General features: G+C 42.8%; 1 protein-coding gene across 6 annotated transcripts in view; it reads left to right on the forward strand.

The window, feature by feature from the left end:
• Positions 1-13398, forward strand: part of CREBBP (CREB binding protein) — a 95213-nt gene that overhangs the window by 29517 nt on the left and 52298 nt on the right. For all 6 annotated transcript variants that reach the window (XM_058849269.1, XM_058849270.1, XM_058849271.1 and 3 more), the window contains one exon: positions 9126-9302. In XM_058849269.1, the coding sequence (XP_058705252.1) occupies positions 9126-9302 (177 nt within the window). The remainder of the gene's footprint in view (positions 1-9125; positions 9303-13398) is intronic.

Consider the following 13398-nt stretch of genomic DNA (forward strand, 5'->3'; position numbering starts at 1 on the left):
GCCAGTCACAATGGAGTGTTTTTCCATTTATTCCCAGTCATGCTTACTTCAGCTTTCAGTACAATCAGCTGTTGGGATCCCCCTGCCACCCCAGAAATAGAGATGGATTCTGCCCCACAGATCTCAGTGGCATCAGGGGACATTGTGCACTGGTGTCAACTAAATAAAGCCTTGGATTCTTGTGCATCTGATGTGCTAGGCTATGGATCCACACAGTCCAAGAGATCCAATAGTCCCTTTTTTCCACCTGGCTGAGGGCAGGGCCCCTCTAGTTCTGATCATGGTACTCGTTTCTCTCTTCTTGCAAATATGAACCAGAGGTCTCTTCAAGAGGATGTGAAATAACATCAGCCTTTCATTCTGTCTGAGGACGTGCCCACAGGAAACAGGAGGGGCATTTATCCTCAAAGAATTTCCTGTGGTGGTTGTTCTTGCTCTCAACTCTCATGCTCAAGCTGCCAGGGCAGAGGTGGGATTTGTGTCCCTCTTCTTCATGTCCTCTCTGTGACCATGCAGGTAAAACCTTGTGGTGTGTCCCCTCTCAAGCTGGCAGCAGCTTGCTCCCAGTAGCAGAGATTCTGGTCTGTACTGGTGTCCACATGGGGCTTTTACTTTCTAGTTTGCTCAATTTGATCTGTGCAGTGTTGGTCAGTCCTTCTACAGGTTGGTAGGGAGGAAAAAAAGATGATTTTCCTATTGTCAGAGTTAAGGAGTCACCTGAAGCCCCATTCTCATTTCATTGACATCATTGCCAGTGAGTTGGCTTGTGGCCATGGCGCACTCCACGCAAATTTCCGCCACGTGGATTGTGTACTTAACGTCCTAGGGAAATTAAAAATCCTCAAAAACTCATGTAACAGGCCTGAAGGACGAAATGGGGGTGGAAAGCTGTGGAAAATCATTCTCTCCTCTTCCCCCCACAGACTGTGTATGATTATTAATGGATTCCCAAAGGTAGTGCTGAGGTGAGGGCAGGAGAGCAGCACTGAACACTCATCCCAAATGACCCTCATTGCTCTCGATGTTATCATGTCATAAACTGATACCCCACAGTACAGCAACAAAGCCATCCTGCTCCCTGCTCTGAAAAATGATGGGCACTTAAAGAAACAGGTTAAGTACCACACCCACATGAACAGACAAAGCAACACTGTGACCAGCGGCTCCCTATCTAATACAGCAAATGCTCAGATAAATTTGTTTCCAACCCACTTCGGCAGATCTGTTGTTATCTCAACCCTTGGAGCCTCACGCTGGGTACCAGATAAAGCTGTTGTGGTTTAAGAATGGTATTCCCCAATTTAGTGCTCACAACTGAGACTCCCCCTGACCCCCTCCCCCTGCTGTGGGCTAGAGGGGAGAGAGGCACAAAAGGAAAAGATCAAAAGGGTTGAGATAAGAGCAAGAAACAGCAATGAGATAAGAAAACAAACAGGGAGGTGAGTGATTCACATGCAAAATGCTCAAAAAAAACCCCTTCTCCCTGGAAGAGACTCCCTTTCCCCTGCCCTCAGCAGTGATGGGAGGTGGTACAGAATATCCTGTGTCCTGGATGTGCCCCCTCCCAGCTACTGCAAAAAATAAATCTGTCCTGGCCAGAACCATGACTGTGTCATAATCTACCTGTCCATCTATCTGCTCAGCAATCTTGGGAACTTAATTATCTGTGAGGCCATTAAGAAAAATGGGTCAAATTGACCAGTGATTTCCAAAGTGATTAGAGAAAAATTGATCTGAGGGAGGGGGAGATGTGCAGTTTCCCTAGGATGCCTAACTAACAATATAAGTGGTTTGTGATCCTGCAGTCAATGTCAGTCTGAAGAGGCGACTTAATTTCTGCAGGATTAAGTGAGTGGATGGAATTCTGTGCTGCAGTCCATCCTGTCTGTGATCTCATGTCTTTTCAAGAGCCATCACCTGGAGCTGCACTCAGCCATGCTCAGTAACAGTTCTGGGGTGTAGAGAAGGGTGCAATACTTTAATTAATTTCTTGGCTCCTCTTCTGTACCTCTGCCTTCCTGGACTTTGGTCCCTGGATTTGGTTAATGGTCTCTAGTCAGGGTCTCAGATTATTTTTGTTTCCAGAGATAATTTTTTCTTCTCATTTTTCTGTGTTGTCTCTGGACAAGCACAAGAGAATTTGTAATTATCTTTCTATTATAAGGTTCCATTTTATAAAGACAAAAGCATATGAAAATGACAGTGGTACAAAAACAGGATACCTCTGATTAGAGGCCTTATGATTTTTGTGAGCTAACTCCTATTGATGAGTAGAAGCACACACTATTTAAATGAAACATGAATATAATCTTAATGATTTCAGTGGTATTTAGTCATTTCCATTCTGATTTTGGCTTTGAATCTACAGAGCTTCAGCTCCTACCTATTGATATCTTTGCTAAATAGAAAATATTTGTTATCACCTTTTTATTCCCAAAACCAGTACTTTAGAATCACTTCAGTCCTTGCCTTAATAAGATAAGCAAATTAATAAGCTTAAATAGTAAGCTAAATAAATTAGGCTATTAGATTGCAATTAGCCTGTCTTTGGCCATGTCCATTAGTCCTTTGAACCCTACTTGAGGCCTCTCTGGATTCTGTCATTTTTACCTGTCATTCCTGAGCTACTACAGCGTGTTGGTCATTGTTGCAGCAGCATTCCCATCACTCCAGACACATAACGATGGCACTTTCCCCTGATCCAATTGTCTTTACATCCCTCCTGTTGGCATATTGAGAGCTCACATTTGTTCTTCTTCAAGCATTTTGCAGATTCATGGCTTTCAAAGTCTGGCCAAGCTTGTCTCATTTGCTTCCTTTCTTTCCAGGCTGTTTTTTAGTCAGAAAAATCCAGCAGATACTGAATTGAATATTAACAATAACTATTTTTAGTTTATAGGATTGGATCATAATCAGATTACTTCAGCCAGGCTTATTTTCCACTGAGCCCATGCTGCTTTGAGTTCTTTGATTCTCATATCAACCTTTCAGTATTTTTTCTGTTGATGGCTCAGTCCAAATCTCATGGTATTGTTTTGGTTTTAAATGCTTGGCCAGAATAACCTTCTTCCATTTTTGTACAGAGTCAGTGCTTCAAAATTTAATGAAAATCAACATTTAACTTGGAGCTAAGTTTGTTGCTTTGGGTTTTTGGTTTGGGTGGTATAAGATACAAACCCAGAAGCATTATCAGAGATGGGTGCTGTTCCTTGGCAATGCCTACAAATGCAGGTGATTTCTCCCTCCTAAGAAAACTGAGGCTGAACTTGGTCTGTCCTGCCAGACCTTTAATTAAATTTGGAAACCCTGGGGTGAAAAGTGGGCTGGGGGCAACAGAGGAGAGCAGAATTTCCCAAAGGAAAAGGGATTGCAAGGAGCATTGCTGCATACAGTTGTGAGGTTTCTGCCAGTGTGGTGGAGAGGAAGGTAAGAAAAGGGAGTAGGAAACGATGTGCTTGTAACAGGGAGTGGGGTTTGCAGCCCATTGTGTTGGTTTGCACATCCTGGGAGCTCCAGAGGAGTGTGGTGATGGAGTACCCTGGACTGCAGGAGTGAGAGCTGTGGTGGTGGAGGTGAGGGGACAGTTGATAAAAACTTAAAGGAGGGGAGGGTAGAGTTTATTTACAGCCTGAACACTTGGGGAACAAGAGGGAGCATAACCCATCTCCTTGATGCTGGGCTAGAGGAAGGAGTACTGTGATGTGTCAGCATTGCTAAAGAAGGGAGGGAAAAAGCTTTAAAAGCAGAAGAAACAAACACAGTGTAGAGGTCCAGTCTGCTCTGAAAGATGTCTTCAGGATTGTATCAGTGAACTCACTTGTGTCACATCACCTCTGAGCTGCACCCTCAGGTGAGGTTTGTAGGTTTGGTCACAGGCTTCCTCTGTAAAATCTCTGAAACTCCAGAACTAAAGGAAATGGAATTGCTGTTCTGCTTTGAAGAGAACTAAGAAGCAAAACAGGAGAAGCACCTCCCACAGCTGCTGCTCAGAGCACTGCAGTGTGATGACTCCTGTAGTCCAAGGCAGCTGAACAAAGGTTTTAAGTGCTGGGGGGTTTTTTCAGCCTGGAAGTTTGTACATTCCTTGGCTTATGAGAGTAGAGTGAAATACCCTATTTCCTATCCACACTCGGTAATAGATTCCAGTATCTTAGAGAGTTGCCATAGTGATAAAAAAGGGAACAGAATCTACTTGTCTTCCTGGGATAGAAGAATTATTAAATTAAATGCCTCTTTTCCATTAAAGGAGAGTGTCATTATCATATTTCTGAGAACTGTTTTAGAGCAGAAATAATGTGTTTAAGGTGGTGTCCTGCATTAATCGTGTTCCTTCTTGAGGCACCTCTAGCCTTAACTTGCACTTGGGATACACCCCTTTATCTCCCCCACTGCAGCTGGTGGAACAGAACAACACCTTTCATGAGAAAATGTCCTCTACTCCATCAGAATTCATGCAGCTGTGACCACAAAGAGCTGGGCAAAAGAGGCAATATTTGCCCAAAATTGCAGCACAGAAACAGAAGTCTAAGATGTGAGTTGCAGAGGCTAAGGTGGGATGAAAGGAGCTACTATGGGATGGAGTGCAGGGAACAGGGCTGCTGAAAATGGTGGCAGGAAGAGAAAGGAGATGAAATGATGGAGGGGAGCAGGAATGCAAAATGGGAGTGAACAACATAACCCAGATTGTCAGAGAGAAGCTGTGAGCTTTTGGTGGAGTGGAGATGCACTGGAAGGAAGGTGGAGGAGCCCTGTGATGCACATCCATGCCCGTTCCATGCAGGTGGAAAAAGAAACAACTCACACTGGATTGCTCTTTGCTTTCCTTCCTTCTAGGAAAGTAAATTTAACAAACTTTAAGCCAAATACACATCTCTGTGATGGCTCGGAGTTCCCCATGAAAATGACCATTCTTACCAGGTTGCAGACTCCAGTGTTCTTGGGTTTATCTTCTTTGCTGACTTTTAATTACCTGGTAATCTTCCTCTGAGCTACCTATTTTGGGATCAGAGTTCTGTTTCAGAAATATAAAAAGAAAAGTCTTCTGAGTGTCTGCCTTCCCTTACCTGCCTGGAACAATCCTGGAGTTGGGGTTTTTGAGCCTTCCGAGTCCTTTGCTTGGAGCTGCCAGTTTCCATTTGCTGAATAAACAAGCAGGATAAAATCTCTACAATGTGTAGGCTTAATCTTCTGCATATATTTACCAGTTGTTTTTTGAGATTTCAGTCAGCCATGGGTTAAAGTTCCACAGAAGTCACTGGGCTCAGTGTTCAGATAATTAACCAGGAATTGCAGTTTATGACGTCTTTCAGTGTGTGATACTCAGGGATCTGCCTGATTCTTCCTTTCCTTCCACCTCCTGTTTGCTGCCTTCCCACCAGGGAGGAGCTGACAGTGGTTTGCTTTGCTGGAGTCCCTACCTGGCTGTGTTTGGAATCAATTCCGAGCTGCTCCTCAGGGTACCAGTAACAGCTCTGTGGATCTTAATGCTGTTTGTCAGCAGGTGGTTCTGCCACTGAAACTCCTTGCTGATCCCAGACTTGGGTGGAAACTGTTAAAAATGGGTAAGAGTTTGTTGGAGCAGGTGTCACATTGTATTGTGCATTCTTAGTCTCTGGAAATCACAGTCCTGTTAATTCAAATTCTTCCCAGGAAAAACTGAGTTTAAACCCCCCTGAAACCACGAACATCTATCGGTTTTATTAAACTCATCTTGTGGATGGTCCCTCCTAATTTTTGTCTCCTTACTTAATTCAGGGATTTCCACCTAAGAAAGGTTTTTCCACTTATTCAGACTATTCTGTTTTTAAAATATGAACTTCAAACAGAAAAAACCAAGATCTTTAGTAGTTTGTTTCACTGGCAGTAATTTATGAAAATGAAGTGTAGGTTAAAAGGCATGTCTAATGTTTTACAATGTTATCAAATTATGCTGTTTTTTGAAAGTTCAGGACTGGTGTAATGCTTTAGTTTTATGTTCCTTTCCCTTATGAAAGCACAGCTTTGGACACTGAAATACAATGTGACAGAGAGCAGGTTAACCAAAATACAAAGTTACAAATTAAAGTTACTCTGCTTCCAGCTGGATTTCAAAAAACAGCAGAACATTTCTTCAAATTTCAATCAAGTATTTATTACTTAATGAGCACCTAGAGTAGGAAAAATTATCCTCATCCTCTTAAGAACTCAGCTTGGAAGATTTGAAAGGTTGCTTTGTTGTTGTACAGAGTTGTGATCTGTCTAATAACATGATCTGTTGAAAAGGAAATGCTAAAATAAAATGAAACAACCATGTGGTGGTACCTGTTAGGATTGCAGAGCCTCCGGTGCTTTAGGGATGTTCTAGTCATTTAGGGTTTTAACAAACTTGAAACTGTCTTTTGAGACCAAATATTTCTAGTATTTTCCCTAAAAATCTTTTTTTAAACGTTCTTCCCTTAATAAAAAAGTGTTAATATTTCCTGATAATGAGATGAGAATACCTCTCTGTTTCTTTTGGATCAAGAACTTAAATTGGAGGTAAAATTTGCTTGGCATTCTCACTGCCCAAAGGAAATCTTTTCTGCTCTTTGAAAATTCAGCTGTATAAGATTCTCCCAGAAGCTTTTAACACCAGGCTTCCAAACTTCCATGTTGGGCATTCATTGCCTGCACCGAGCCTTTTCCATCTCTTGTCTGATTTCTGCTCCATCCATGAGCTGCCAGGTCCAGGGAGGGCTCTGCTTGCAGTGTGTTCTGCATGGAAGCCATGGGCAGAGGTTTGAGCAGCATTCCTGTCTCCAGTCTGGGCTCCCCAGGGCTCTCCCAGTGCTGCTGGTGACTGCAAAGCTCTGCAGGAGGTGTAGTGGTGGTGGTCAGAGAAATCTGTATATTATTCCATTTAAAAAAACTCCAAACTTTCAAGCAAGTTCAAAGAAGACTGGAAGGGCAAAGTCCTTCCAGCAATGAAGTTTGTAGTTGGGAATTAGACATGAGGAAACCGAATAACAGCCCCAGAGTTAATGTTCCTATTTCTGGCTTCTGAAAGGTTTCAGTAGTTCTAAGCTTTCTCAGAATCTCACTTTCAGTTTCAGGAATTTTCTTCGCTGTTGATCTGATAGACCCCTGTAGCATTAATGAACAGCTGTCATTATCAGATGACACTTTCTCATACCTTGTCTGAAATAGTGGCTTGATTGGGTAATTTTATTTAATACTTTGCTATTAATTCTTCAGAGAAAGCTGCCAAAATCTGTGGTGCAATAAATAATTAAAGTAATTTCTCTGAACATGCAGTCTGCAAAACAAACACAGAAATACAGAAAATTAAATTCTTGATATTTGTGCAATGTGATAATAGCTAACATCACTTCTCTTTAAAGGCAGTCTTGGGACTAAACTTCAGATGCTAATTTTTGGTCTTACTTGCTATTTGAATTATTCAGCTTTACTCTGGGACACAGCACATATTTGATAACCTCATATATTGCAAAGTAACAGCTTTTGGGATTTTTTAAATGTGTAAAGATAGAACGTCTTGTACAGTGAAGAAAGGCCCAAATCTGGCAACAGTCACTGGGCAGGATGCAGGGAAAGGGAGCATTTCCTAAGATAAAGCTGCTTGGAGAGTGGCAGGGCCAGCTGTCTGAAACCAGAGGGTACAAAGTACAGGGACAAAGAGGACAAGGCCCAGTCAAATTGTGTTTATTGGACTCTGCCCCTGTGTAATTTGCTGCTCGTAACTGGTGCTTCCTCAACTGCTCGTTCAGCTCAATTCCTGTAAGCATAAAAAGCAGCCCCTGAATAATCCCTCGTTATGAGGCTGTTCCAGTGATAAGCTGATGTGAACAGTCCCAGCTATGGGAGCAGTCCTGAATCCCTGCTGGGAAGGGAAGGGAAGAGGCCAGGACCAGAGGATGATGCCACCGTGTTGAGGAGGGGAAAGGCTGGAGAGGTAAAGGGAAGAGGAAAACAGGATTTGCTGTTTCAGTTAAAGACTTTACTCAGTGGTTGGATTCATATTTAGGACCAGGTTGTAAAGTCACCTAGAAATCCTCCCAGCACAGCAGTGGGGGAGCAAATGTGGTCTACAGAGCAGGTCCTGCAGGAAGGACTGAGGGAGCTGGGGGGCTCAGCCTGGAGAAGAGAAGGCTCAGGGGAGACCTTCTCACTTTCATAACTCCTTGGCAGGAGGCTGGACACAGGTGGAGGTCAGGCTCTGCTCCCACAGGACAAGGGACAGGATGAGAGGGAATGGCCTCAAGCTGTGCCAGGGGAGGTTCAGGTTGGACATCGGGAGGAATTTCTTCCTAGAAAGGGTGGTCAGGCATTGGAAGGGGCTGCCTGGGGAGGTGGTGGAATCCCCATTCCTGGAGGAGTCCAAGGAAAGGCTGGACATGGCACTCAGGGCTCTGGGCTGGGTGATGAGGTGTGATACGTCCCAGTTTGAACTCGATGGTCTTGGAGGTCTTTTCCGACCTCAGTGGTTCCAGTGGAGGAGATTTCACCGGGGGGGAGATTCCTGCAGGCCAAGTGGCTCTTTGGATGTACAGTGTTCTCTCCAGTCATTCAGGGGGAGTTGTGTTTCTGTTTCTTAGTCTTGGGGAGTTCTCAGGGTGTCATTTGTCAAGGCTGTCAGTCTTAGACATCTTTTTGCTCAGACACTTCTCGTCAAGTACCAAAACATAAGTTGATAACCATTTGCTCGATGCCTTTATACCCCTCCCTTCCCATCTGTCTGTGTACAAAGTCATGCTTTATGCTCAGAATGCACAAAGTATCACAGGATTTGAAGTTTGTTTGGTCTTTCAAAGTTCCTGTAGTGTTGGAAAAAGTAATTTCTGTCAATGTGGATTGGGAAGGATGATCTTGTGTTTTCCTTTGATTTTGTAAGTTGAATTGCAAGACTTAAGCCCCAGCTGTATATATTTGTAAATAATCTTTTTAGGATTTATTTTAACTTGGTAAAAGTTGTGAAATTGTGAATTTAATACTGAGAATTTCATTAAATTCAGAAACTTAAAGTGGAATTTAGTCTCTGCAAATGCAAAGACGGATATTTGACATATGCTTGTATTTTGTTGTTTTTTTTTAATCTCCCTTTGGAATCACAAAAATTCTAATCATTTCATTCATTCATTCTTTTCCAGCTGGGAATGACAGGTAACACTACTCCCTTTGGGCAGCCTTTCAGTCAAACTGGAGGGCAACAGATGGGAGCTGCAGGAGTGAATCCTCAGTTGCCGAACAAGCCAGGCATGGCCAATAGTCTGTCTCCCTTCCCTGCCGACATCAAGAGTACTCCCGTCACCAGTGTGCCAAACATGGTGAGTTGGACCTGCTGCTTCCAGCATTCTTTACCTTTTCCTAGTGCTTTCTGAATTCTTGGGTGATCCAGCTTCTGCAACATTATCAAATTACTTCTCCGCGGTCATTTAAGCATCAGAGTTGCCCCGTGGTTCCTCACTTCTGCTCTGCAGTGTGTATATAAAACTTGTGTACATTTTTATGCAGTGATTATACTTTCTGAAGAAACACAATTAGAAAAACTGCATTGCATCCTTTCATTTTGGCTTGTATATTTAGTTTCAAACCAGATTAAAATGTCTTCTTAAATTCTGTGTGTCAATTAGAACGTGTTGGGTACATCACCACATTCCTGAAACGAAGTAGTACCTCATATCCTTTGAAGCTGATGTGGTGAACACCTCAGATGCTTCTCACTTTATACTGTGCATGACTTGCATGTCACAAGCTTGAAAGAACAACTCTTGTAAGGGTACCTTACAAGTTTATAGTATGGTGTTTACCAGAGTTCTCTTTATAAAGTTAAATTAAATATTCCCGTTTGTCTCAGGATGTTGCGTATTAATCAAACTGCTTGTGTTGTTTCTATGGAAACTCCAGCTTGTTGCATTTTATATTCTTATACATGATAGCAGTTACTATAGAAACTTGTAAGACCTTCCATAAGATGTAAATCGCTTATTTTTTAATTTAAATTTTTAAAAAAGCTATTTTTTGGCACAACCAGTGCTTGCTCTTCCATCACTGCATTTGCTAGCTGCCAGTCACTAAAAGGCTTGGTATGAGAGGCAAGAGGATGCAATAAACTTCCTCTTTTCTCCTGATATTAGAGAATCACTTCCTAATTTTTCTCTAGTTATGCTGTGAAATCTTTCTTTATATCATCTATTATTTACTGCTTATGATTATGAAAAGGAGCTTGTGACTGGATTAAGACAGTGTTCAGAACACCACTCATGCAGAATATTTGTAAAAGACTATTTGCTGCATGAATACTCTAATTGTGTTTATTAAGTGTTTGGATCAGGTATAAAGGAAGTGAGTTATTGTCCAGATGCTGCAGAGAGCCTGTGGGTCTCCCCAAAATGCTGTATTCATCTCAGGACTGGGTGATCCTGAAGCCTCATTTTTGTGCTCATTTAAAAATCAGGTTTGGGAAAGTCTAAATCTTAATATACTCACTTACTAGTATAGGATGTAGTGGTCAATATTCAGGTGGAATAAAAAAGGTGTTTGCCATCAAGCCTTGTCAGGTGATGGGAGAGAAAATCAAAAACTGTTTTCTTCCATCTTGTCCAAAAGAAAGAGGAAAGTAAGGGAAACTTCCCCAGTAGTATCAATTGCAGTTTTAAAATGTCAAAAATACCAACTGAGAGAACAATCAGAACCGTCTGTCTTTGTTTCTCAGGTGTCAAAAGCTTTGCATGTCCAATATATCTTCTTTTCCTTCACACCACCATGGAGAGTAATGGGCATTTCAGCCAACAGACATTGGTACTGTGGAGCCCAAAGGTCTCCACCCAAAAGGGATTAGAGGCATGGTGGTCCTGACAGGGGTGTCACTTCAAAAACTGATTTTCCATCTAAACATTTTTATTGCAAAGCCAAGAATTTAAAAAGAAATGTCACACTTGTTAGAATTTAACCTTTATTTGGCAGCAGTGGGTAAGGCAGTGTAATTATTTGGTAATAGCACATCCATGGCCATATGTTATTCCTTCCACAGGGACTTTGCTTTATTCAGTGAACAATATGAACAGAGCTCCTGGAAAGAGCACACAGTCAACATTTAGTTCTATTTTTGCAGCTCAGTGTGGAGCTGTGGGCATTGCTGGCTCTATGTTGTAATATATCTCACTTGGTCATTTCCAAATGCTCTTTCCTGAGGCTGTCAGCACTGGAGCAGGCGTATACTTTGGATTAGTTCATTTTCACAGCACCTCTCTGAGATAAAGATGTGTTGCCCCAGTTTTAAGCACAGAGGCACAAGGAAAGTAAGACTGGCAGAATCTGCTGACTCAGAACTTGAGGGTTGTAGGCTCTGGCTTGCTAAACCTTATTTCATATGTTAAGGCATTACCTAAGGGTAAAATAACGTCCACAGCAGTTCCATGAGTTACAGAAACACACATCTAAGTGACATCTGTCACTCATATTGGGCAGTCAAAATGTGACTCGTGGCAGAGGCAGGTCCCCAGAGCAGAGCTGCAGTGTTTGAGCAATCCTGCCCTGAGTTCTTGCTGTGATCCCACTGCTGTTTCTGTGTCCTGGGATGCTTTAGGTCCCTGGAGGTGATGGTTTATTTAATGTGCTTGGCCTGGAGACACGACCTGTCCTGTTCCCTGAGGGGTGAGCAGTGATGTGGAAAAGGGTACTGTGTTATGTTAACATCGATCAAAAATGAACATGTGGAGGATCAGTTCAGACTCCATCCACTACAGCAAGTGAAAGATAACTGCATATTTAAAAAAAACCAAAAAAAAACCCATTCAGGGTCCTTTGTGGGATGAGTGCAACCACATATCTTCCTAAACTAGCCCCCTATACTGTCCTTATCTTAAGGGGCCCCCAAAGTACTATTCCATGTGAGAGACAAACCCACATGAATGAAAAAACTGGTGGTGTGTGGCCTGTCAGAGGCAGGAAACCAGATTGCAGCATGGCAGTGAACACTGTGGTTACCACAAGTGGGATTTTTAAACAAGAGAAGAGGAAGCAGAAACGTGCAGCCATTGTCCTAAGTCCTGAAAGCCAAAATATTTTTAAATATTCCTTTCAGTCTTTAGCCTTACACCTTATATGTGTGCCACAAAAGTAAAATATGATTAAGTTTCTTAAACACACATTATTCTAATAATTACTGTGTGACATCCCTGTCCCCAACAGTAACCAGGCAGAACCCTGGCAGCCAGGACAAATGTGCTGCTGCTGTGGATTTGGATTTTTGATCCAAATTCAGGCTACCACTCTCCTGAGAACAGCACTCTCCCGTCCCCCCGCCTGCTCAGTGAAGTGCTCTCTGAAGCTTCTGCAGCCCATGGTCCAGGCATGACCTTACACTACACCCTGAGAAGCACATTTGGATTAATCTCTTTAATTAGAAAAGAAGAACAAACCTTATGGTATTAAAATGATTAAGAGGTCAGCATTAAGGTATTAATTTTCAGTGCCAGCAGGATGGATTGATTTTGTTTGTTTGTTTGTTTTGTTTTAATGGTGATCCAAACAGCATATTAGCTCTTGCTTTGTGGGGCTACTACAGAATCAGTTCCCTTTACAGAATGGGCAGCTTGAAAATTTGAAAGACTTGAAAAAAATGTGAAAGGCTTGCTTCCAAAAGAAAAATGTTGCTTCTGATTTTGGAAGTTTTGGTGACACATTACTGAGATTCAGTGCTGCTGCAATGGTTCTGATGCAGGACTGGCAATGCTGTGCTGCGGTGAGATCATGCACAATCCCTGGGCTGTGGAAAAGAGCCACACTCTGCTCTCGGGCTCTCAGCGTGCTGTGCAGCCAGTTTGGGAGCCAGCAGCCAGTTTGGGAGCCAGCAGCCAGTTTGGGAGCCAGCAGCCTCTGGGTTTGGTGTGCACAGGCTCCGGGAGGAGCTGCTGGGGGGAGAGCCCTGTGAGGCTTTTCCATCAAGCTCACTGAAGCTTTGCACTCCCTGCAGTGCTGCCTGTTCCAAGGGTGGTGGTGGATGCTTCCTTCGTGGACATACCAGTAAATCTGGTATTTCTGCATGGGTTAGGAGCACAATGGGGGAAGTTTGGCTTCCAGACACCAGCATGGTTTCACAGTTATCCCTATGACCAGCAGATGGAGTTGAGAGAATACTGCTTTTTGGAAGCAAAGGAAATCGTTTTTCTTCAAGTCTTGACTTAGAATTGGAGCAGCACATCTTCTCCTGTGCTTTTTTCACCCCTCATCTCTTGCTAAATTACATCAGGAGCTCTCTGTTGTCTTCTTCTTTGTTTCTTTTCATGTCCTATGGATTTCTGTAATAGCAGATTTTGATCACAAGACAGAAGTGACTGGGGGGTGAGGATGTCTCAGGTGTGCCTTGCTGCAGACCTTTGAGGAAGAGGAAGAAAGCTTTTAAACTGGGAAGCCAGGTTT

The sequence above is a fragment of the Poecile atricapillus genome, chromosome 14 (genome assembly GCF_030490865.1).
Source record: "Poecile atricapillus isolate bPoeAtr1 chromosome 14, bPoeAtr1.hap1, whole genome shotgun sequence".
NCBI classification, from domain to species: Eukaryota; Metazoa; Chordata; class Aves; order Passeriformes; family Paridae; genus Poecile; species Poecile atricapillus.